This window comes from Daucus carota, chromosome 7 (genome assembly GCF_001625215.2).
Source record: "Daucus carota subsp. sativus chromosome 7, DH1 v3.0, whole genome shotgun sequence".
In the NCBI taxonomy this organism is placed as follows: Eukaryota; Viridiplantae; Streptophyta; class Magnoliopsida; order Apiales; family Apiaceae; genus Daucus; species Daucus carota.
The window spans coordinates 39,401,529-39,420,650 of record NC_030387.2 but is presented as its reverse complement, the minus strand read 5'-3'; the positions used below and the strand labels follow the sequence as shown (position 1 = coordinate 39,420,650).

The window sequence follows — 19,122 nt, the reverse complement described above, 5'->3', positions numbered from 1 at the left end:
GTCTAATTAACAAATACATTCAAACAGATACACTCAGAGCAACTAGATCATGCAAACTGTATGATGCATGCTGAGTACTTTGTACATTAGAAAAATAATATAAAATATAGTTAAGAGGGAAAGTGTGTTCCTCATTGTTGAGGAAGCAAATAGAGCTCCTAAGTTCTTGAAGAGGTGTTAGGAGCTTGTTGGAGTTCATTTCATCTCCATATTCTTCAAATTTTGGCTAAAGAGCTCATACGAATAAGCTTTTGGACATGTTCTCATAAGTCATAGGCACACGTTGACTTTATATTGGCTCTTTGGATCCTAGAAATTAATTTTCAAATTTCAATAACTCAAAAATGGTCTGCCTTGCACAATTTTATGCAAAGGATTTCTCTTAACTAGACTTGGAGTTGTTGCCAAATCAGTTACACAATTTTATCTATGATATGAGAGTGGAGATTAATCTGAACTTCAAAATATAGAAAATCTTTCTGTCATGATGGTTAAAACACAAAGACACACTGCTTATCCCTTAGTTTATCTTCTGGTTGAGTTAACTATGATTTTACTGGTTGTCATTGCTACTGTTGAGAGAGTTTTCTTTGCTATGAAAGCAATCAATACTTATCAGCGTAATAGGATGGAAGATGCATGAATGAATGATAGTATATTGAGAAAGCTATTTTTGCAAGTATGTATGACGAAAAAAATTTCAGCCCCCCTAACTTTTAGTCCTGGTTCCGTCACTGTATGTGACTGATCGTTTTCATATAAATAAGTTTGTATAAAAATTACTCCGGAGGTAAATTATAAATGGGTCTTGGGCTTTTACTAATCATGTTTTTTGTGCATCTGCAGAGGGCATGATTATTAATGAGATTTTGGCTAATAAAAGCCTTCCATCTCAACAAAAAGTGATTGTTCCCACTAGAAAATCCGGTCATACATAGGGTAATTGAAAAGGTTCCTGGAATATATGGAGGACCATACTTGTTTTATGTAAATTAGTGCTGTAATCCGATCCGGGCAGCTCGCGAGCTCGCCCGGCTCGAACTCGTTTTGATGGGCTCGGCTCGGCTCGTTTAGTTAATCGAGCTCGAGTTCGGGCAGAGGTTTTGGCTCGTTTTGTTAAACGAGCTGGCTCGGCTCGACTCGTGAAAATTAACGAGTCGGATTCGGGTAGCATTTTAGGCTCGATTTAGTGTTAAATTAAACGAGCCGGCTCGCCCGACTCGTTAAACTCGGCTCGTTTAACTAAACGAGCCAGCTCGACTCGACTCGTGAAAATAAACGAGTCGAGTTCGGGCAAAGGTTTAGGCTCGTTTTCTTAAACGAGCCGGCTCGGCTCGACTAAATAAAACTCGGCTCGAATTATGCCCGGCTCGAAACTCGGCTCGCCCGGACCGAATAACAGCCCTAATGTAAATCAAATTAGTCGTTTATTTTAAAATTGACTCTATTCGATTACTAATTTGATTTGTATGAGCTTTGTCATTATAAAATTGGAATTTTGTATCAATTTAATATGATTTACCTGATAAAAAATTTAAATTAGTAAGTGAATTGAATCAATTAGAAAATCCGTGACTAATTTGATATATTTAATCCAACGAGTGATTTTGATATTTGTCCCAGATTTTGTTAAGGTTCTGGAAAAATTTCGAAGAACTAGAGGATTTAAAACCATGAGGAATACATGAGACGAACCTGAGAAAAAATCTAATCCCGAAATGGAAACTGTGACCTAGCTGCGATGATCTTCACTCTGACACATAGATGTTTTAGTAAAATAGAAAAGGGCGTTGAATAATATATGATCCTAGTAAGGCGTCATTCTAAATTTCAAAGACGATGTTCCTCGGAGAGAAGATTACATTGTTGAACTGTTGGATGACATTTTCAGTTTCCTTGTTCTGTCATGATTTATAGTTTCTACGACGAATCAGAAAGTAGTATGCTTTACTCGAAGATAAATCAGGCATAACAGTTAAATATACAGTGCCAAGATATGGTACCTTGATACATTATTCATATTGAACTGGGATGAAAATGACTTCTGCAATACAAATATATCATCTGGCCCTTTGATTACCTTAATGGTCTGTTTGGGAAGCTGGATTTCAGTTGAAATTCTGGATTTGATCAAATAACCTGTTTGGGAATTTTGATTTGGATTTCATTTGAAATCCAGAACGGCCTCTAATAGCCTTTGAAGGTTTCCCACCTGGAAAGCTCGAAATTCTTGTGCTTCAGCCTAATGAATCCATCAGCATCTGCATCAATATTATTTTGCTGAACTTTAACTCTCCCGTTCTTCTGATCCACAGTTTTAGTATCTGCTTCAAAATGAACTCTACCCTTACGAGCCTGTGGAGCGTGATCATTAGTAATTGTGTCAGGCTCCGCGAAATGAACTCTGCCCTTATGAGCCTGGGGAGCATGCTGATGTTGCCTGTGCTGCTTATTCATGAGGGGAGATGCTTCGTTGAACTGACCAAGATTTGGGTACTGAATTGTGTCAGGCTCCGCGAAATGAACTCTGCCCTTGTGAGCCTGCTGATGTTTCTGGTGCTGGCTAGTCATCAGGCGCGGTGCTTCGCCTTCATAGACCATAATGTTACTAAACTGAGCATGACTTGGGTACTGACCATAAGGCGAGACCAGAGCATAGGGGATCACTGGTACTGCACTTGGAACATGCGTATTGTACTCATATGAGTTGGCCCTGTTCCGACCATCATGAGTCTGATAGGTGGCATAGTTTTCGTCGAAAGAGCTTGAAAACATGGTTGTGGTGTGGTTGTTAGCTTGATTTGCTATGCTCTTGCTCTCTGCTGAAGAACCAAAAATGGAAGATGGTTTTATAGGCCTTAACTTTTGACAATATTCGAAGATGATAAGTCCATAAGCTTTGCATCTTATTCTTTCCCCTCTTTCTGCGGTTTATGATCATAAATTCTTATGATCATGTTTCTACTTGGTTGAAGAATAAAATTTGGTCTGTTAGCAAGTAGCCAAGGGCCACAAAAGTCTCTGAACATGACAGAACTAAAGTTTTGGCATTAAAATGAGAGGTAATTGCATATCGCACCCCCTAACTATCGTTCAAAAACGATATTGTACCTATACTTTGAGAAACTCAACTCGCACCCCTTATCTTTACATTTCAATAACGATATGCACCCCCTCCGTTAAATTCCGTTAACTTCCGTTAAAATACTCCCTCCGTCTCAATTTACATGTCCTTTTTGCTGTTCGAGAAGTCAAATTGACTAATTTTTGATCAACTATGAGAAAATATTTATTTATTATTTTAGAAAATAGAATGTTACACATTAAAATACACTGGATTTACTTTTTGATGATATTTTTTTTCAATTTTTGTTTAATTAAGCTATCCCCAAGTCAAAATGATTTTACATATCAAATGATTTTAAAATAGATATAGATAAATATTATGTGATATTAAGTACTTAAAATACACACTATTTTATATATATATAAATAAATATTATGTGATATTTATTATAAATAATACATAAATTTATATATTAAATAAAATATAGAGGTAATTGCATATCGCACCCCCTAAAATATATAAATTTATATAAATTTAAGTATTATTTATAATTAATATCACATAATATTTATTGTTTATATTTAAAATAGTGTAAGTGTATATTTTAGGTAAATTTAGTCTATTTTAATATATAACTTTCTATCTCCTAAAATAATAAATAAATATTTTCTAATAGTTGGTCAAAAATTAGTCAAATTGACTCCTCGAAAAGCAAAAGGGACATGTAAATTGAGACGGATGAAGTATTTTAATGGAAGTTAACGGGGGAAGTTAACCCGGGGGGTGCGTATCGTTCTTCAAATGTAAAAATAGGTGGTGCGATTTGAGTTTCCAAAAGTATGTGCACAATATCGTTTTTGAACGTAAGTTAGGGGGTCCGATTTGCAATTACTTGTATAATGACTTAACGGAGTTAACGGCGTTAACGGTAGAGGGGTGCATCTCGGGCTTGAACTGTAAAGATAAGGGGTGCGAGTTGAGTTTCTCAAAGTATGAGTACAATATCGTTTTTGAACGATAGTTAGGGGGTGCGATATGCAATTACCTCTTAAAATGAAGTGGAAAAAGATCAATGAAAAAAATTAATGAACCTGACGTGAATCGAACACGCAACCTTCTGATCTGGAGTCAGACGCGCTACCATTGCGCCACAGATCCATTTTGATATCTGATACTTTATATATTATATACGTCATCACCATTTCTTTGGAGATCTACCAAATGTCCATTTTTGTCATATTTTCTGTATCTTGACATTCATTCAGACACGACTCAAAATTGATACAAAGGTTTCACCGTCAAAAATCAAAAACATAATTCCATTCTAAAATGCACTATGCTTGTCAAAATCTCAAGCTTTTCCGGTGGTAGACATGGACTTGGTCGTCCGTCGTTCAACAGTTATACAAAGCAGCATTACAATACCAGAACTATTTTTAATATTAACGAACGAAAGTAATTAACAGACGTACTTAACAGTCAGGAATGACAATACTTGACAGTTTAACAGTCAGACACAAAGACATAATAGAGCCATTAGTCGGCCACGACATTAAGGCATATTAGTCTGCCATCCACAGAGAGCAGTACTTAGATGGCCGAAAAACCTAACACAAGATAACATTCACCCAGGTACATTTATTTATATAACTACGCGTCTATGATCATAATAAACCAGAAACTATAAAAGTCTGCATACGACGTCCAGCAACCATATCCATTACCACACACTAAGTAGCCATTGTTCTTTATACGCATCTTGTCCATTAGGTTCGAGAAACCTGGAAAAAAGAGTGAATAATTGAAGAACATTTTGTAAGGAACTGATAGTAAGACGAATAAAGGTACAAAGGCTTTTCAGTGAAATTACCATCTACTGCATCTCCTTGAGAATAGGATCCCACTTGCAAAGATCATCTAGGGTTTGTTCCAAATCATAATCATTTTTCCTCAGAATCTTTTTGTTCAAATCAACCTGCTTAAAGCCCATGTCCTCAAGATCCTGTAGAAGGCTTTGCTCGACAACATCCGTACCTTGTACGACACCTACCATAGAGTTGGGAACACCAGCATCTGGATTTGGTTGAACAGATAACGAAGTCGGTTCGACTTTAGACATATTAGCAGCTGGGAACTTTAATGGCAAAGAAGCTTCACATAAACCGGAATTAAGTTCAGCTCCTGCAACTAACGGAGTAAATTCGGTAGGAAGATTAAGCCCCTGGTCCCTTTTAGGAATGTTAGTCACTTTCTCCATCATTGGCTTGCTATAGTTCCCATAATTCCCACTGTTGAGGAGGCTACCTTGATGCATTATGCCACCAACACCAACGGGAGGCCAGTTCAAATTAATGCCATGGGCATTCTTGCCAAGTGGGTCCTGAGAAGAACTAACCTGCAACGATATGAGACGGTAAGCAACTAGCCTACTTGTTAACAGTATTCAAGTGTATGAATTATGATACTAGAATGTCTGTAATGCAAAAAATGACCTGGATGATAACCCAAACACGTTGTCCAAATTTATGGCCTGATGGCGTGGACAGCCTCCAATACGAGACGTAACGACCAGGATGCACTGGAGCAGTGAAGTCGACTGCAACGTCAATTTCCTTGTCTACAGGACAGCCGTCAGCAGGAATCTGCATATAGATGGAAAAATGCAGAATGTACGACCACAAGAAAACAAGATAGTGGAGAGTATATATTACAGCACAGGGAACACTCTAGAGATTAAAACATCATATATCCAAACCTTTATGTCACGGGAAAGTGCCTTGCTAAGCATATTACCCCCAATCCATACAAGATGTACCCCATGAGGCCAAACAACCCTACCATTGTTCCTCATCCGCCAAATCTTTGTAAAATGAGAGGAAGGTGTCATGATAGTTCCATCCAGGATGTTAACATCTTTAATAAAGCAACTATCTAGTTTCATTCTCGAATGATATTCAGGCAATGTTGGTAATGACTGTCCCAGGCAATATTCCTGCATCTGGAAACAGCACGACATCTGTAAAACCGAATGTTGTGTTTAATTGGTACTGTAGTAAAACTGAACAATATAATTATAACGACTTACAGGCTTCTTGTAACTGATAGGATGGTCCATTCTAATGTATTCAGCCTCAGTTCCTATATCAGCAAAGCATATGCTACACAGATCATAATCTTCTCTCCTGCAACATGAGCTACTGTTTAGCAACACTGTAGAGATAATTCAAGAAATATACAACACAAGAAAAAGTAACTAATTAAAATATTCTTTACACTTTAGATTTAAAACGGGGTCCACTTATTGGATGGATGCCACAGCCATCACAACGCACACCACGGTGAAAAATACTGCTGATACCATCACTGGTGGTGTAACTCCTTTTAAATGGGGCCACGCGATGAGGATTCTGATGCTTATTCAAGCATGGGAAATTTGAGAAAGATGATTCAATACCAGTCCAGGGATCAAACTCCCGCCCCTGACGAGGATCGGTTGACTTTATAGCCTCTAACTTATGACCAGATCGAGCATTGTTCGAGGGTTGAGGGCCCATAACATAGTTCCAGAACTGACGAGATTCAGTGGAGTTCTTAGTCTCCATCTTTTGAGTAGAACCAGCATTGTTTCCAACCTTGTTCCCTTCGGAAAAACCAATATTGCAATTTCCCCATTTATCATGAAGACGGAAGTCATCATCTTTGACTTTGTCTTGCTTGTGGCCAGCAGTAACATTAAATGAGTCAAAAGTTGTTTTTGGAGACAAAGTTGACGGTTTATTCTCCACAATTTCCATGTCAGTAGCTTCCATGGCAAAGTTCTCCAGGAAGTCTTGCTTGCTACCACCAGTAACATCAAACGAGTCAGGAGTTGCTTTTGCAGACAAAGTTGAGGGTTTATCCTTGACAATTGCCATATCAGTAGCTTCCATAACAAAGTTCTCCAAAAAGCCAGATCTGTTATCTTGTTTTGTGTCGATGCTTTTCTTTCCGGAAACTTGTGGAGTCCCGACAGCTAAGGAACTGTTTCCATCCTTGGTCACTGTTGCATCAATGAAGCTTTTTACAGGCCCACCTTTCGCACCAGATACAGAAGCCTCTTTCAGATAGGAAAGGCCCATTTTCGCTAACGAGTCGAGAAGATCAGCATAACCTGATGGGGAGTTAGAATCAAACCCCAACTCAGTTGACAATTTTAAAACAGTTTCACGGACGGTATCTGGGAGAGAGTTCAATACTTCAGTAGCACTATTGCTTTTAACATGCAAAGGAATCTGAACTTCAGGCTCTCTCACAGGGGTAGAATTTCCACTTGAATTACTCTGAGAACTAGCACTCTTTTTCCTAATCAATTTCACAGTTATCCTCAGAGGATTCAGGGACTGCCTCACTATATCATTAAGATCTTCTTCATCAGCAAGTGTCACCACATCTGTATCTTCATCAATATACGTCAAAACAAGCTCAGAACCAGCAGGAAAGCTATAAAGAGAACAAACTTTCTCTCTTAATCCCTTCATGTCAAGATTGAGCTTCCCATCAACAACTTGTGAGCTGAAACGCCTAAGCGTTTCACCATATTGAACCTGTCCAAGACATTACAGTGCAGTTTAAGCAAAAAGAAGGCACATGCAAAGATTATCCAGCAATCAACTTTTATTCGAAAAGAGAAAGAACATACCATGAATAAACAAAAAAATTCACACACACACACATCTAATACATTCAAAGAATGTAAACATGCATATCGCAAATAAACAGAGAGCACCCATTTGTTCCATTTTTAATCACTAATCACACATACATCTAAAAGTCTACAAGTAATTAGACCCCAATCAATATCTTCAATCACAGTATCCATTTATTCAATATTCTCGAAACTCGAAATACACTCTTGCTGAAAAATGACTACATAACACACGCACACACACACTAAATATCTTCACAGTTATATAAACATCCAACAAGACAGGCTGTATCACGATTTGACATACATACATACATGTCTTGTAAATGATTGTGTGTGTGTGGGTGGGTGGGTGTGAGTCCCCTTTTTATAATACGAGTAACAAACAAAATCTACAAATCATTAAGTTTTAGCAAGAAAATTAAGGGAAAATATAAAAAAAGCAAGAAAAGAAGGTAAAGATCAAAGCTTTATACATATAAACATGTGGGTGTGCAGTTCTGTAGACAATCTGAGTTCTTAGATAAATTATACATGATTCAACGAACAGATTACGGGGATATACAAGAAAAAGAGAGGGAAAAGAGGGTAAAAATCGAACCTTTATGACAATAGAAGTCGCCATAGCCTTCAAGAAGCTTGAAAATTGAAAACCCTAAACCTGGAAGTACAGATACAACAAGATATAGATGAATTAGTAAGAGAGAGAAGGAGAGAGAGAGAGAGAGAGAGAGAGAGAGAGAGAGAGAGGGAGAGACTTACACGTGTACTACGGAGCCACGACACTCGGGGTAGACTGTATATTGATTATTGAGAGTGTAGAGTAAAGACAGTGTTTGGATCGATACAACTTCCCTTCTCCAGTACGCATCACAACGGGCCATAAAGTTCTTTTATGAAAATAAAATTTATTTCGGAAACAAAAATTTTATATTCTGTATTAAGTGTTTGCTATTTTTTTATTTAAAAAAAAGTGTTTTGCTAATTTTATTTAAATAAACGAGCACTTCTCTTATAAAAAATTACATATTTATATAGCTTTTTACAAATCAATAACGATATCCACGTTTCGTATCATGGCAACATTAAAACTAAAATTAATGTTTTTCTCGAGTCAAAGTGTATTGCATGTAATTTTGTACTCCCTCCGTCCCTTGAGTAGTATATATTGGGGGACGGGGACGCGGTACGGACTTTAATGCTCCTGAAAAATGTAGTTGTGTAATTTATTATTAAAATTTTCTTTTTCTGAATTAAAGTTTGGATGTTATATTTTTATTCATAAAAAGAAAATCTCAAAAATAAGTTACGGAACTATATTTTATAAGAGCATTGAAATGCGTGTCGAGCAGTTGAAAAGAAACGTATACAATTAAATGGGACAGAGGGAGTACTATATAACACCATGATTTACTAGTGATCTTTATTTTAAAATAGTATATAAAAATATTATTTTGAAGTTAAATAGTATATTAAATTTTAGTTAATATTTTTGTCTAATTTATAGCAAATATAAATTTTGTTTGTGCGATCATGTATTCATGTCTATTAATTTTTGTCCAGTATTCTGCATTCAAAAATCTAAAATAAACATATTCGAATCTGAATATTACTTTTCAAGTCAGATATTAGAATTCGATTTAACTTTTGACTTTTCCTGAAAAAACTGGTTCCAATCAATTTTAATAAATTATTACTAAAGCAAAATAATTAAAATTTTAAACTTATGAACTATGTGCATATTCGTTTTATGAGACATGCCATTCGAGTACTTCTAAATTTCAAGAAAATCTATATAAATGTGTATCAATATTTTGACTGGTATTGTTTTTGAGTAACTAATATTGCATTGATAAAATAAAAGGTACAAAGATATAAACTATAAAGTGCCTGAGCCTGAGACTAAAGTGTAAAATTGAGAGAGTGGAAACTGAAGAATGGTTTTCTCTTTTGAGCAGCACACTTCATGAAATCTTGCGAGTTTAGCATGCAGCAAGAAGCCACAGACTCCTTCATTGATTCTGATCCACACACAAAGACCCCCACAGAGGATCCCCTTGTATCTTCTGAATACTTGTCGAATATCTCTGTTAAATTCAGTGATACATGTCAGGCCATTCATGTTCCGAACTTCCACATAATTTTAAGAAATTTTAAGCATATGTTAAAAGTCAGAGAAATCCATGAATGACAGATTCCTAGTATCTAGCTAGATGAATTTTAATAGTATTATGTTTATATGATCAGGTCATGTGTAAGAATAATTTTACCTTGAAAGCTAGGCCTTCCTGTGAAATGAATTTTATGTTCCTCAGGTTCTGTAGATGCTTCAGATGAATGTTTTGTGCCTTGCTTGACAGAAAAAGGTGTCGGTTCTTTCTTCAGCGTTTTCATTCTCACGACTAAAGACGCTAAGATGCTGCAAGTGATCGATAGGATGAAAGAACATATAAGTAAGAGATCTGTCACCGTGGATGGCTTCTTCGCTTCTGATGATTTTTGATCTGGATTGAGATATATTTGGTTGAAAAAGGTTAGGAACACGATAAACAGAATGGATGAAGAAGCAGTTATCACAGCCATCCATATTATTCTGTCCGGCCCATATGCTGCATCTCTCGAACATTTGCTATCAAAGTTAACTATTCGCACTTGAGAAAATTCAGTCAGTAGTTCTCTAACTGTTGCGTCAGAATGTGCTTCTTGGGTTACAAATACTTCTAGATTTAAGTGCAGCTGATCAATATTTTGTTCCATGAGTAGCGGGCATACTGGAGTTAATAAGCAAATATCTTGGCACTTCTTGATGACGTAAATAAGTTTTACTCTGGAAGGGAATTTGTTGCTCCCACTATTCTGAATTGAAGCAATACCCTGCAACATGCTCAGAAATGGTGTTATTCCAATGCCACCCGCGATCAGGAGCATACTATCATATCTGCAAAAGGTTAACAGATTATTACTATTTTTAATGTCTATTACTATTAAACTATAAAGTGAAAATATATTAAATGAAGACTGTAGGACACTGACCATAATTTATTACCTTAAAAAGTTTGGTGATGGAGGTCCATAAGGCCCTTCAATTGCAACAGGAATGCACGGTTTAATATTAGCATCTAAGTCGAGCTGAGCACATATTATGTTATAGAGAGAGTTTGTCCACCATCCCTCACATTTGATTATTACAGACATGGTGCTATCATCGACCTTGGAGCTAGAAGTTATGCTGAAGGGGTGCCATTGAAACTTGGATATGATTGGTATTTTCATGAATATTATACTTGTAGGAGTATACTTCAGCCCTGAAATTAATTAAAAAACCACAGACTTTGTTGGTCATGCTCTAAAGTTTTTTTTTTTTCCCTATCTGATCTTTTTTAATGATGCAAGAAAACTTGAAACATACTTGGATCTTTGGGGAGAATGAGCTCTACCGCTTTGCTTGGGAAGACTTTAGCAGAGAGGATGCAACTTATTGGTCTCGACTGCATCATCCTAAGTAGCTTGTCTATGCCAAAGAGGAAAACACCAGGAAAAACCATATAGAAGTGGCGGTCACCAGTATGAAACAAGAAGAATATTAAAAAGACTATGTATAGATGATGTGTGTAGTAGAATATTTCAAATCGCCTTCTTCTCACTTGCGGAAGTGATGTTATCCAGATTACAAGTGCTGTAACAAAAGCAATCTCTCCAGCAAGGTATATTCTCCCTTTTTTCTGCCACTTCCATATCTGTATTCGCAATGATTAAAAGAATGAAAATTTTCGTTTCAGTACTTTGTAATATCAAGATGGCGGAAGGGACTAGATATACCTCATCTGAAATATGTTTTTTCTCGCCCCAGATGAATAAAGTGCCTCCACCATGAAGTGCAGCAAAAACTATCATTGAAGTCGCAAGCCAGATATGGTATCTTACACTTGCTTCAAAGTGGATACCAAGCAGCCTAGTAATTGTCAATCCCCTCAAGATAGGCAAAAGTAGGAGAGCTAAGCACGCTTCTGCCAGCAAACCACTTCGTGTTGCCATCCTAAAAAGCTTAAATTGCCATCTGCAGAACAGCTAAAAACATCATTCAAATTGTATTTTCTCAGCCTCTAAAATATATCAACATCTCGTTTAGAAGCAAACTGGATACACTTACTTATTCAGTTTAAATAACTTATTTGGCGTCATCTTCTTAAAATCAGTAGAGATATGAGCATAGAAAGTCCATGCCAGAAAGAGGAAAAACAGGAGAATGGCTAGGATTTCTATGCCAGTTAAAACACCTACATAACTGTTAACAATAAGCGGATTTGAAAGCGCTGAGGTTGAACTTTTCCCCCGCCTGTCATTCCAACAGAAATATTAGTACAGTGCCTAAGCTGACTACCTTTTAATAACAAAAGAAATAATATTGTACCTGTTTCTTGCTTCATCTGGTTTCAGTTTTATATAAACGAGTCCCAATATAGCCACAAGGATAAGAGGGAATGTGTAGACAGCAAAATCAAGACCTGAAAAGTAGCTACTATGAGATTAATAATTAAATATTGCCATTAGAGAGCAATCATTTGTTTTTAATGCAGTACTAACTTCAACCTAAGTTAAAATTACTGATACTTGATTAAGCCATGTATAATCTAGAGAAAGAAATTTTAAGTCTGCTCGAGACCTTCATGAAAACTTTGATTAAAACTAAGATAGTACCATTATATCCGAAAACTGTTGTTGACGCACACTTTTCAGCTGCTTTCCATTTCCTTGTCCAGAGCTGTGTTGGCTTAAGAAGCCAAACAGATATCCATCCCATTGATATCAAAATCATCACTACTTTAAGAATCAGAATAGAGGCTTTAGCCATGCTTGCTTATGTTAGATGCTAAGAAGGAAGCTTTTAGTTTTACACAATGTGCAATTATTCTTTATATAGAGATAGAGATTGACAAAAGATATCTGTAACATTTATTAGTTGCTTTCATTCACATTTATAAGCAATTTCCAACAATATACATTGTACTCCCACATTAAAGTTAAAAAGGTGGTTCCAGTGAGAATAAAGATTGTGGAATATGACATCAAAAGTCAAAACTCAGCTTTCACTGTGACTAATACTTTTAAGCAAATTATTTTAAAAGATGATGCATACATGATGCTAATTCTGTTACTGTTAGATAGTGTCAAACTATCAGCTGTTACTTAATGGATATAATTATAAGATTTAGCTTTCTACTTAATCATCATATACCTCTTATAATTGGTCCACGTCTCCACGATAGAGTAATGGATTCCCGGTCCATCCTACGCTTAAGTATTGTTTTTTGGTGGGAAGACTGGAGCATCTCAGCACTGCAAACCTCTTGGAAAAGTTGGATATGGCTCCTTTTTTCTTGAAAATCCGGGCCAATATCGACATTTTCATGTTTGATGCTACTCCACTTGACTCTGGGGTGAAATTAAGTGGGAGCTGCACACTTGCACTGAAAACATATCTTGTAAAATGAAATAACTGACTGAAGTTAGTGATCTATAATGATGCATAGCAATTTAGCAACTGACTGAAACAAATGATCAAGGTACACTTATTTCATCAAAGTGGACAGGTGGTCCTGAGAATCAATAGATTATCAAGTGAATCATTTCGTAAAATGGGCTTCTGAATCTGAACTGTAATGTGCCACAGCAGTGCAGTACTGCAGTGTCTTCACTAAAGAAATTGTGGTCTGAACTGTAATGTGCCAAGATATCTTGATTTTTTACGCAAATCTAGCTATTAAAAAACAAACCAATAAAACATAATCTTTCATCGAAAGTCATGCCTTTGTTCGCCTTATAGATTATATCACCAAGATGGCAGACAAAAATCGAGTGCAAATTAGACCAAGTATATGTTTTCCTATTAGGATCAAGAGCTAAAGGGTCTCTAGAGTCTAGACTGCTTTGTAGGTCTTGATGCTCTATTCGAGATTTAGACAAAATTTGAACACCAAATTAGTTGTGTCAAGTCTCGGTCTCTATTCTGGATAGTATAGTCACTTGAGATCCTCATCAAGATATGCTTATGGTAGTGCCTGTCTTGATCAACACATATGGTGGATGATCTGTTGCTCTCTGGTTATGTATCTATCATCACAACTATCCTTCATCATTTTCTATCATTTTCTGTTATTGATAAGCAATTAGATAGTGCTTAGTAATATTACACCAAAGAATGCATGGATAGAGATTCTGATTGAAGAGTACAAGAAAGTTCAGCCAAGAGAAATTTTAAAAAAATTAAGTAATAGAACTGTAGTTTATCGAAGTCGAGCAATGCAAAAAAAAACTATATAAAAATGAGTAAGGGAGGTAAGTATATGTTTATCCACGACAATATCTTTTCTTATGTGTCTTATGTCGATGTTAAATCTTTTTTTTTTGTTATTTTATATTCAGTTAAAATCTATTAAAATTTTAATCGAATACAACTCTTTCATGAAGAATAATATACGAAAAAAAATAAGACCAAATGATTTTAAAGAAATGATTATGATATGTTATGATAAACTGTAGTAGAGAATATAAGATGAATAGATTTTAAATAAATAATTTTGATCCATGATGATTAGATGTACGAAAAATATAAGATGAAAGTATTTATTTTAAAATGATTTGATGAAAACAGAGAGGCAGGAAATTCAAACTGTTCAGAAGAGAAGAATATAATGGCAATAATTACACAATTAAAGGATTATTGACCAAAAATAATAAAATATATTCAAAAATTCTGTTTTGAACAGATAACATATTCACATATTACATTACTTTAAATATATAACATGTTTTCATATATAACTATTCTAATACTATTCTTCCACTTCATTCTATAAGTGAACAAAATACACTAAATATTTTAGCACAAAGTCTTGTGATTGATAAATTAAACTGACCAGCTGCTGAAAACCCGAGTCTGCAAATTCAACAGAGCTGACATAGATCTTACACTTATAATAATCTTAAATTGACTAAATTATACTTTCTTAACCAAGAGAAAAATTATATACCAAGAGAAAAGTGGAAGAAACACATACCAGACCCCTCACTTTCTTGACTGGCTGGTTTAAAGAATCTTCCCCAGTAGCAGAACCACTTTGCTGCTCTGCAGAGCTCCTCTGGAGTATGGATTCCTGTAATTCACAACAGCATTATACAAAATACGAGGCGTAGCTCTGCACTGAAGCCACAAATCCACAATGCTTATTAACTCAAAACAAACCATCATAGATTGTTCTCAGTCGATGCTTGCATGTCTATTCTTAACCATCCTATGGGCGATACTCTGAAATTCACATCAGCAGCCTAAAAATAATATGAGATAGTTTCTTGTTGCTTACCTTCCCCCTAATTCTTGCCCTTCTCTTAGCTTTTATGTCTTTCAAGCAACTCCATAACATGTTTTCCAACTTTCAAGCTATGCCTTCCCTTCCAGTTCTGTAAAACTTGTTTTAGAGGGGGAAAAAAACAAACAAAAGGGAATGCTTAAATAAATTTATTGTTTCTTAATAATTTACTTTACCGCTGGCACCTCAAAAATCTTCTCCAGACAGTCCCTAACCAAATTCAATCGTAAAGCCCAATGCTTAACATTCAAAGAATCAGAGTCAGAAGTTGACACAACGTACATTCCAATTGTGTTCCCTTTCATGCTCAAAATTGGAGCACCGGAAGAACTCTCCCCCAATTGTTTCCATGCATTTGATTTGAAGGAATATCCCATCTAAGTTCCTAGGATGAATTCCTACTAAGAACGGATTTTTCAACATTCATTTTATACCGTGGACATGATATGCTATATACATCCTCCATGAAGTTAATTTTATCACACCATGTCTTCAAATGCACGACATTCGAACCCAAATAATCTTTGACTATCAACACACATAAATCCATGCCTTTATTAATATGCCATACCTCAGCCTTGAAAGTTTTGAAATCAGAAGAAACTCGGAATCACCTAAGATGTGGGCACATTTCAAGAGTACAGAAACTCGTTTCTTTTTGCATATGACAAAACGGCCATTTCCCTGAATCTTAGTCTGTTGATCGAAATCAACAACAGTCACTCTCACAACTCCTCTATATGTGGCTTCGTAAAGACCACCCATTGTACCTGCAATGCAGTTCAGATCATCAATTTTCGAAACAGTCCAAGCAACATTTACCTCATCACTATGTTTTAAGGGAGAGAACTGAAGAGCAAGGGGATGCTCTATAAATGTGTAATGAGAAGATTTTGATTGGTGCAGTTTTTTGTGTATGATTAATGAAACTGGAACCTATATAAATTTGCAATCAACCAAAAATTGATTATTAGTGTGTACCCGTAAACACGTTAGAAAAACCGATATGTAATTCAACAAAAATATATTTATGCAATAAACACAATAAAATCGAGAAGTACGAGATCACATCCAACGCTTTTGGCCATTTCAGAATTGAAAGTCTCGAAGTTCTTACCGCAAAAAAATTAATCATAACAATATTACATAGATAATAACACTGAAATAAAACTCACAATTCCTCATGATTGAAATTCTTCGAAACCTCTTTTGACTCATCATCACACTTTCCCTGCAAGAAGAAGATAAACGGTGTTCTCCACATATACAATCAATCACAAAAATACACATACGGCATAAAATTAGGGCAAATTACATAGAGTAATGTCTAGTGTGTGTTTGTAAAGTAAATATAACAAAATTCATGCATCATCAGAAGTGACAACATGTCGTGTTCGTGTCGGCGTGGGTCTACTTTGAGTGAAGTTAAAATCACTTAATATTGAATAAATTGATGATCTAAATTTTTAGAAACAAAATTCTAATTTCGGATTAATCTGTCAATTTTCAAGTAATTTTCTGATCACTTTCGAATTTCAAATTTCATAAGGATTACGGTTTCGAGTCAGGTTCGGTATATACAACCCTATGCAGCATAAAATTTACAAACCCTATTAGCAATGCAAAAGTAGCTTGATAATTGATACTATAATACACACATCAGCAGCAGTTAGGTCCATGTGTTTTCGTTAGCATGCTATGGAGAATTTCTAAACAGATAATTAAAGAGATGCGAATTGACAGTACCCCGTGAAAGGATATGGGCCTGTAGAACAGTAGAAGTACCAGCCCGTAACGATTAACAGGCCAACTCGGCTGCTGCACTTTTGAGAGTGCCTTGTAATTACAATTCCTTTATCGAGTATATTGTAGTATTTTGTAACTTCAGACTTTGACTTATGAGCAAATCGATTCCCACATTTTGAATCGTGATAGTTTATAATCCTAAATTTTATTTAATTTTTAGTTTGTAACCCTAGCCCATACATCCATTAAAAACAACGGTTATTTTTGACTGTTTGATAAGTAACAGTGTGTATATTAATTTTTAACAGCTACTTTACCCCGTGTGACCCCTCAAAATTTATGTAGTATTATGTTTTGAAATTAGTTCAGAACACATACAACGATGTAAAAAAATTAAAATGATTTTTGAAATATGTATTTATTTTAAAATTTTAAAATAAGTTACATTGTTTATATAAAAAAAAATTCAGATTCTAAATCTAAATACATGTTTTAAAAATTATTTTATTTTTTTTACATCGTTTTGTGTGTTCGGAAATAATTTCAAAATACAATACATAAACTTTGAGGGGGCAAAGGGGCTTTTAGAAATTAATATACATACGGTTACCTCTTAACACAGTTAAAATTAATGGCTAGGGGTGAGCAGAACCGAACGGAAACCGAAAAACCGAACCGTATAAATTCCAGCCGTTCCGGTTCCAGTTTTTTTGAAATTTCGGTCTGTTCGGTTCTTCGGTCCGGACCGAATTAAATTTCTGTTCGGTCCGGTTCTTTCCAAAAAAATTCGATTCTTAACCGAATAGACCAAACTTTTTTATTAATATAATAAATATATGTAATATATGTTAATACTTGCATGCGTATTGTCTCCCGTGGTTCAGTTCAGACTTCAGAGCATTCAACCGCACTAGTCACTACTCGCACATAAACCCTAGTATCATAGATTCGCAACTAATCCCTAATCACAAATCTAAGCATCACACATCTCTAATTCACTTCAAGAATCGGAGATTCACTTTCTATTCTCTACTTTCAGAATCAAAGATTCGAGTTTAAGAAATCAAATATCCAAGGTTCATTAATAAATCTTCTCCCCTCAATCTTAACTTGTTGTTGCGCCTGCAGCCCTGCACATCAACAAACCAGCATTAATCTTTGTTTATTTTAAACTTTTGTTTCTAAACTACAATCAATCATAGCCTTCAGTTTGTTTGGTGTTTGAACTGGATAGTCTGGATGTTTAAATTTGTAAGACTTTCTGTTTCATTTTATTTGTAGAAAAAGTCGGTTCTTTGAGGAAGAATCGAACCAAACCGAATTATTTCGGTTCGATCCATAACATAACTTCGGTCCGGTACGGTCCGGAAAAAAATGCTAATTCGGTTCTCAGTTTTTTGGGTTCGGTCCGATTCTGGACCAAACCGACCGAATGCTCAATCCTATTAACGACTGTTTTTAACAGATGTGTGGGTCAGCCGGTCAGGATTACTAACTGAAAGCTAAATGAAATTTAGGGTTACAAACTATCACGTTTCAAAATGTGGGGTCTGATTTGTTAAGTCAAAGTTTAGAATTACAAAATGCAATATACTCTTTTTTTTTTATCGCATCCAACTCTTTCCTTATTTAACAAGTGTATATAAATTATATTTTGAAATTATTCTCGACCCAATATATATAATTGGTTGGGCGATGGGATTACTACCGAAGAAGCACTGAGTAATTTTTTAAACTTTTGCGACCGGTTTGCACAAAAGTGTATATTTGGGTGATTTTCGTGTGATTCCATTTCCAATACTCCCTCCGTCCCCCTCAATTAGGGGTGATCACGGTCCGGTTTAAACCGCAAAATCCGCATAAACCAATCCGATGTTAATCCGATCCAAACCGAAACCGAAATGAGGTTTACGGTTTCGGTTCGACTAATTTAAAAAACTGTGGTTTGTGGGTTGGTTTCGGTTTTATATTAAACCAACCCGTTATAAAACCGAACCGCATATTTATATATATACAATATAAATATTTAATATTATATATATATATATAATATTAATTTTATATAAATATATTAATTTTTTAATTTATACTTGTTGGTTTGTTGTTTAGTTACTTATCTTGTCAATACCAACTACAACTCTACAAGTCATATCAATTCAGTGATCCAGGACTTCGATTTCGATTCAAGTTTATGCATTTTATTAGACTAAAGTTTGTATTTTAATTTCATATCAATTGAGGAGGGCCTCAATTGTTTA

General features: G+C 35.5%; 2 protein-coding genes and 1 non-coding gene across 15 annotated transcripts; all 3 read right to left on the bottom strand.

Annotated features, from left to right (window-relative positions):
- Window positions 1-4,153: 4,153 nt before the first annotated feature.
- On the bottom strand, window positions 4,154-4,225 carry TRNAW-CCA (transfer RNA tryptophan (anticodon CCA)). The gene has a single exon. It is a non-coding gene; the product is annotated as a tRNA-Trp (tRNA).
- Window positions 4,226-4,483: 258 nt separating this feature from the next.
- On the bottom strand, window positions 4,484-8,614 carry LOC108196153 (protein JOKA2). Of its 2 annotated transcripts, none has more exons than XM_017363294.2 (8): window positions 8,514-8,614; window positions 8,353-8,412; window positions 6,341-7,650; window positions 6,153-6,249; window positions 5,823-6,083; window positions 5,560-5,709; window positions 4,938-5,462; window positions 4,484-4,848 (listed from the first exon to the last, which is right to left on the bottom strand). In XM_017363294.2, the coding sequence occupies exons 2-7, from the start codon at window positions 8,374-8,376 to the stop codon at window positions 4,941-4,943; spliced, it is 2,364 nt and encodes a 787-aa protein (XP_017218783.1). In that variant the 5' UTR covers window positions 8,377-8,412; window positions 8,514-8,614; the 3' UTR covers window positions 4,484-4,848; window positions 4,938-4,940. The 2 variants fall into 2 exon arrangements, with proteins under 2 accessions (XP_017218783.1, XP_017218784.1); XM_017363295.2 differs by having other exon boundaries at window positions 5,823-6,065; window positions 8,514-8,613.
- Window positions 8,615-9,520: 906 nt separating this feature from the next.
- On the bottom strand, window positions 9,521-16,758 carry LOC108196555 (ferric reduction oxidase 8, mitochondrial). Of its 12 annotated transcripts, none has more exons than XM_064081265.1 (13): window positions 16,294-16,758; window positions 15,295-15,888; window positions 14,995-15,209; window positions 14,810-14,905; window positions 12,988-13,231; window positions 12,450-12,572; window positions 12,163-12,256; window positions 11,902-12,087; window positions 11,571-11,808; window positions 11,161-11,488; window positions 10,798-11,056; window positions 10,022-10,689; window positions 9,521-9,838 (listed from the first exon to the last, which is right to left on the bottom strand). In XM_064081265.1, exons 5-13 carry the CDS (start codon window positions 13,079-13,081, stop codon window positions 9,654-9,656), a joined length of 2,175 nt encoding a protein of 724 aa, XP_063937335.1. In that variant the 5' UTR covers window positions 13,082-13,231; window positions 14,810-14,905; window positions 14,995-15,209; window positions 15,295-15,888; window positions 16,294-16,758; the 3' UTR covers window positions 9,521-9,653. The 12 variants fall into 12 exon arrangements, with proteins under 12 accessions (XP_063937335.1, XP_063937336.1, XP_017219373.1 ...); XM_064081266.1 differs by having other exon boundaries at window positions 12,988-13,219; XM_017363884.2 differs by having other exon boundaries at window positions 15,113-15,209.
- Between the last annotated feature and the right edge of the window lie 2,364 nt (window positions 16,759-19,122).

Coding starts and splice junctions, on each gene's coding strand:
- LOC108196153 (XM_017363294.2), bottom strand. CDS start 8,376: ATGGCGACTTCTATTGTCATAAAG. Junction 6,250..6,340: donor CCCCGTTTTAAATCTAAAGT/GTAAAGAATATT, acceptor CTCATGTTGCAG/GAGAGAAGATTATGATCTGT. Junction 6,084..6,152: donor CTATCAGTTACAAGAAGCCT/GTAAGTCGTTAT, acceptor TCGGTTTTACAG/ATGTCGTGCTGTTTCCAGAT.
- LOC108196555 (XM_064081263.1), bottom strand. CDS start 13,081: ATGCTCCAGTCTTCCCACCAAAAAACAATACTTAAGCGTAGGATGGAC. Junction 11,489..11,570: donor AAAAACATATTTCAGATGAG/GTATATCTAGTC, acceptor TTGCGAATACAG/ATATGGAAGTGGCAGAAAAA. Junction 10,690..10,797: donor CCATCACCAAACTTTTTAAG/GTAATAAATTAT, acceptor AACCTTTTGCAG/ATATGATAGTATGCTCCTGA.